The sequence below is a fragment of the Bidens hawaiensis genome, unplaced genomic scaffold (genome assembly GCF_021521415.1).
Source record: "Bidens hawaiensis isolate Kalapana, Puna unplaced genomic scaffold, B.hawaiensis_p1.1 tig00004664_1, whole genome shotgun sequence".
In the NCBI taxonomy this organism is placed as follows: Eukaryota; Viridiplantae; Streptophyta; class Magnoliopsida; order Asterales; family Asteraceae; genus Bidens; species Bidens hawaiensis.
The window spans coordinates 1,077,557-1,083,782 of NW_027491285.1; the positions used below are offsets into that span (position 1 = coordinate 1,077,557).

Genomic DNA, 6,226 nt, shown 5'->3' on the forward strand with positions numbered 1-6,226 from the left:
ACTTTCCGATATTCAAGGTATTAGCCCCACTTATTGCACTGTAAGACCCCGAATCCCGAGAATCTTACAGTTGGTAATCACATCCACAATTCCACCAAAAATTTAAAACCAAACGTTTCATTTTATTTAAAACAAGTTCAGAGTAAATAACAGCGGAAAATTTTAAGTATTAAAAATCCCAAACACGGGTACAATTGCCAAAAATCAAACGTAAATAAAATATCTGTTTTATTTTAAGGTCCTCGTCTAGAAATGCCTTCAACTCCGAGTAGCATCCAGCACGTCCAAGCGGCAACATCCACTCCTTAACCTGAAAGTCAATCTAATATACACACAAAGTCAGCTAGAGCTGAGTGAGTTCAAGTTTTCATAAACGATAATTCATACTTTATTTCAAAGTTATAGTTCTAAATAGCAGTGAGGATAATAATAAAATAAATAAATATAGTTCCCCAAATAATACATTTATCGTCGAACACACGTATACGGGCCTCTCCACCACGAGTCAAGACTCGAGTAATATATTTGACCCGGACGCGGTAAGACCTAAGCACGTGACACGAGCCTCTCCACCACGAGTCAAACCCGAGTAATATATTTGACTCGGTCACAACTTACACATCCAAGCACGTGATACGGGCCTCTCCACCACGAGTACAACCCGAGTAATATATTTGACCCGATCACGGCTTAACATACAACGGGCCTCTTCACCACGGGATTTCAAAACCCGAGTAATATATTTGACCTTCCAAAATGATGATCATGCCACACACACCTCTCCACCACGGGATTTGAAAACCCGAGTATTATATTTGACCCGGCCGTGATCACCATGCACACACACATCAATAAGCCTACTCATATCATTCTTAGTCACAAGGAACTAAATGTCATCACACAACCGTAGGCTATAAGGTAACACATACTCATACATACATACATTCATACATACATACATAAATATATATGTGTGTGTGTGTATATATATCATCCCCAAAATATACCATATTACAAGTAAGCCTATGGGCCATAAGGTAATATATAACAATCAGTCCAATAAATGAACTAAGTAAATAGGTCTACTCGTATTCAATTACTACCAAGCCTATTAACATCCTCGAGTCTAGACCATAATTAATGTATATAACTTAAAATATATAAGACCATAAACGAGTCTAAAATATCCTAAGGCATAGAAAAAAATTCAAATATAGCTTTCAAAATGCACAATCACGAGTAAGACCATGTAATACCATTCAAATAGTTGTAACGCGTAAAATCGTGTAAAATTGTATTTCGGTGTGTATGCTAGCCCAAAACGTAAAAAGATAAAAAAAGGGCATCATGAACTCACCTGACACTAGGTATGGTTTCACCACAAGCTAGAGGATCCCTACGTAGCCCCACAACTCAAACTCCTATCGGTTTACATACAATCAATACTATTGACATCGAGATGACTCGTTTATCCTAAGAGACGTTCTAACATGGTTCGAGTTACCTAAAACCTCAACCTCATCAAACTCAATCACAACTGCTCCCGAGGCCTTACATTTACCAAAACGACCCATAAATACTCCCGGGAATAAAGAATTCACAAATTACCCCCGGAAGCACTAGGTGACCCTAACACGCGTGTTTAAGGGTCGTTTAGGCAATTAAAATCCACTCCGCCACAAGTCCACACGACGCTACACGAGTCAAATGGGTCGGTAACTCGCAAGTACAACGCACCAACTATTCAATAAATGCAATTGCGCGTTGTACCGACCCGTTTGAGTAACCGACAACCAATTCAGCCCCAAAACTTATAAAAATGATTTTTCAACAGCCCGTAACCCGAACCAAGGTCACCCGAACTAAATTGGTCGTTAATCACTCCAATACTCGCGTTAAACGCAATAATTCGCTATTCTAGACAACCGAATATCCACTTTCAATCTACAACTAATTGACCAATCAAACTAACACCAGTGGACATGATTTTAAAGTATGTTATACTATACATACCTAGGAAGATGTTGGTGCAAAAACCTTAGCCAAAACAGCCCCGGAACTACTCAATTGGACAGCCACCCGACAAGCCTAAAAACAACCAAATTTTGACGAATAAACGCGCCATATGGATGAATTAAGGTGAAAAAGAGTTGTGGGACTTTAGTACCGACCTGGAATTGAACTTTGGATGGCTGGACCGTGGCTGATTGCTCGCAAAACGAGGAGGGGGGCTGATGGCGCCGATCGGGATTTAGGGTAAGGCTAGGGTTTTATTTTTTTTTATAATATAATATAATACAATAATACATTCTAGCCCCTATACTTTACTGATGGTTGAACTTGTAAGAAAAGTTAAGTATGACCAGCTTACGAGGGTTGCAAGGAGCTCTCGAGAGGATGCCGGGTCAAGCCCGAAAGGTGTACACAACACTACAAGGTTAAACCTTTTATCGAAAATCAACGGATGTTACATGAACGCACCAGATTTTAATGGAGGATTAGTACAAACCGGTGGTGCAACCACAAAGACATCTTAATCCAAATATGCAAGAAGGAGGATTGAAGTTGATGGACGTCGGGATGATATACCCGATTTCCGTCTCTCCATAGGTGAGCCCAACCCAAGTTGTTTCGAAGAAGGGAGGTATGACTGTAGTGATGAACGATAAGAATGAGCTTATCCCTTCGCGTACGGTTACCGGTTAGCGTGTGTGTATTGACTATAGGAGGTTGAATGATGCCACTCGGAAGGACCACTTTCCGTTGCCGTTTATTGATCAGATGTTGGAGCATTTGGTAGGTCAGCAGTTTTATTGTTTTCTTGATGGTTTTTCAGGATATTTTCAAATCCCCATTGCACCAGAAGACTAAGAGAAGACGATTTTACATGTCCCTATGGCACGTTTGCGTACCGACGCATGCTGTTTGGACTATGTAACGATCCGGCTACCTTTCAGCGTTGTATGCTGGCCATCTTTCAAGATATGACTGAGACGTCCTTGGAGGTGTTTATGGACGATTTTTCAATTTACGGTAATTCTTTCGATCATTTTTTTGCTAATCTTGAGAAGATGTTGAAGAGGTGTATTGAAATGAAGTTGATGTTGAATTGGGAAAATGCCATTTTATGGTGATAGAAGGGATCGTATTGGGACATAAGATCTTAAGAGATGGTATAGAGGTGGATCGGGCAAAGGTTGATACTATAAGTAGACTTCCTCCACTGACGAATGTGAAAGAGATTAGGAGTTTCTTAGGCCATGCGGGATTTTATCGGCGGCTTATCAAAGACTTTTCAAAAATTACTCACCCGATGACCCAACTCCTCGAGAAAGGTGTGCCTTTTGTTTTTGTTGATGAGTGTGTGAAGGCGTTCATGTTTTGGAAAGCAAAGCTCGTAAGTGCTCCCATTCTATGTTCTCCCGATTGGAGCTTGACGTTTGAGCTCATGTGTGATGCTAGCGACTATGCAGTTGGAGCGGTTTTGGGGCAAAGGCGAGACAAACAATTTCACCCTATCTATTATGCTAGCAAGACGTTGAACGATGCTCAAGAGAACTACACCACCACCGAGAAGGAAGTTTTAGCCGTGTGTTTGCATTTGACAAGTTCTGCTCGTATCTCGAACTTTCGAAGACCACCGTTTTTACCGATCATGCGGCCTTGTGTTTCCTCTTCCAGAAGAAAGACACGAAGCCTCGTCTTATACAGTGGATTCTTCTGCTTTCTGAGTTCGACATCAAGATCAAAGATAAGAAGGGTGCAGAGAACGTAGCGGCTGATCAATTGTCTCTTTTAGAAGATCCGAGGAGAGAAGAGTTGCGTGAGGAAGAGATCGGTGATACATTCCCTCATGAGTCGATCGATTTTGTTGCAACTGAGAAGCACGGTATGCCATGGTTCACTGATTTTGCTAATTATTTGGCGAAGAATATCGTGTTGGAGGGTATGACTACGCAACAAAAGTGGAAGTTTTTTCGGGATGTGCATAGGTATGTGTGGGATGACCCATTTTTGTTTAAGATTGGTGGCGATCGGATTCTGAGGAGATGTGTGACGAAAGAGGAAGGTTAGGATATTCTCAAGCATGTTCACGAGGGGTTGACTGACGGTCATCATGGTGCACATGCTACCGCGCAGAAGGTGTTTGATAGTGGTTTCTATTGGCCAAAGAATAGAAACTTTGTGAAGATGCTGAAGAGTTTGTGAAGCTTTGTGATGTGTGCCAAAGAATAGGTAATCATTCCTCCAAGAATGAGATGCCTCAAAAACCCATACAAATTCTTGAAATCTTTGATGTTTGGGCATTGAATTCATGGGGCCGTTTCCCACATCGAATGGTAATATGTATATTTTGGTGCCGATTGATTATGTGTCGAAGTGGGTGGAAGCCTAAGCGTTGGCTACGAATGATGCACTAGTTGTTGTGAGGTTTCTTAAGAAGTTGTTTACTCATTTTAGTACTCCGAGAGCTATTATTAGTGATCGGGGAACCCATTTTTGTAATACCGTCATGGAGAAAACATTAGCTTGTTATGGGGTTACTCATCGTACCTCTACCGCCTATCACCCTCAAATGAATGGACAAGTCGAGAATGCAAATCGAGGGGTGAAGAGGATTTTGGAAAAGATGGTTGGGGCGAGTCGGAAAGATTGGTCGGAAAAGTTTGATGATGCATTGTGGGCATTCCGAACCGCATACAAGACTCCATTATGTACTACACCGTTTATGCTTGTTTACGGTAAGTGTTGTCATCTTCCGGTTGAATTGGAGCTTCGTGCTAATTGGGTGTTGAAGACGGTAAATGTCGATCTTACCAAGGCCGCAAGGAAAAGGTACTTTCAGATTCATGAATTGGAGGAGCTTCGGGATGCAACATATTCTCGATCATTAAAAATCAAAGAGAAGACGAAAGCTCAACATGATCGACGGTTGAAAGGCGGAAAGGAGTTCAAGTAAGGTAATAAGGTACAGCTATTTAACTCTCGTTTGAATTTGTTTGTAGGAAAGTTGCGATTAAAGTGGACGGGACCGTACTTGGTAAAAGAGGTTTTCCCGAATAGAGTAGTAGAGTTGGAGAATCCGGACAATGGAACATCTTGGAAGGTGAACAGTCATCGCTTAAAGCGCCATCTTTGAGGACTGGAAAAATCAATCTAGATGGAGGAAACTCCTCGATCCATCGCACTGAAGTGGCATACATGGATCTTGAGTGAAAACTCAAGTATAGGGTTTGTAAATTCTTTCCTATTTTTTATTTCTATTTTATTTTCATTTTTCCTTGAGTCACTAACATAGTTTTTTTCTAGCTTTTATTTGTTTTTAAGTTTTGTAAGTTTTGAAGAATGATGGTGTGAGAAAGAAGATCCCTTTGAAGTATAACGCAATATTCAAGTGTGTGGATGGAGCAGCAGGAGCCGTATACATTTTATGTTTATTTATTTGCAGCCGTTATTCATATTATATATTGCTTGGGGTTAGTTGGTTTGGTAGTACTTTGAATGATTAATATTGATGGTTGGGTAAAAGTTAGTTTATTTTATATATTAATTAGGTAATTTTAGTTAAACAATCGAATGAACATTGGTACTTCAAGTATGTTTATGTGTTTTCAGGAACTTGGAAGCTATGGAGCTTAATGAGTATATTTACAGGCTTGGAACGAAGATCTAGAAGTGAGAGATTGAAATTGCACGCATCATGAGGCATTCAAGAAAAGAAAATAAAGAAAATCTGAAAAATTGCATCTTCATGATACGCGAAGATGCAGGGAGAACAACTTCGCAAACGCGAAGTTGCAAGATTCTGGCCGCAACTATTTTGTCCTTCGCGATACACGAATGAGCATGCATAGCATCTTCACGATACGCGAAGATGATCAAAGTCGGCAAAAATTAAGTTTTGCCTTATATAAACCCCATAACCTCGCCATTCGGATTTTACGACCTCCAGAGGCAAAAGAGGCTGTGTTGGGCGACTTTCTACCATTCTAAGGCTTCCGGTTTATCTCGGGATTGCATGTTCATCAAGATAAGTGATATAATTGATATGTCAATGCTTGGCTAAGTTTTCGTGTTCATTCTAAGGTAGGTTTGGTGTATGTTAACTTCTGACCAGATTCATATGCTTAATGTTTATGAGCTTGATTGAGTTATTGCTTTGGTCTTGCTTAATTCTTGATTGATTATTTAAACAATTTGTGTTTGGGATTATAAATTAATACAT

The 6,226-nt window shown here is 40.3% G+C and overlaps 1 protein-coding gene across 1 annotated transcript; it reads left to right on the forward strand.

Annotated features, from left to right (window-relative positions):
* The first annotated feature begins 4,630 nt into the window (after positions 1-4,630).
* On the forward strand, positions 4,631-5,064 carry LOC143627383 (uncharacterized). The gene is made up of 2 exons (XM_077097220.1): positions 4,631-4,956; positions 5,007-5,064. The coding sequence occupies exons 1-2, from the start codon at positions 4,631-4,633 to the stop codon at positions 5,062-5,064; spliced, it is 384 nt and encodes a 127-aa protein (XP_076953335.1).
* Positions 5,065-6,226: the final 1,162 nt, after the last annotated feature.

Excerpts from the sequence above, each read along its gene's own strand:
- LOC143627383 (XM_077097220.1), top strand. The coding sequence starts at position 4,631 with ATGGTTGGGGCGAGTCGGAAAGATTGGTCGGAAAAGTTTGATGATGCA. Across the intron at positions 4,957-5,006 it reads AAAGGCGGAAAGGAGTTCAA|GAAAGTTGCGATTAAAGTGG; the intron begins GTAAGGTAATAA and ends ATTTGTTTGTAG.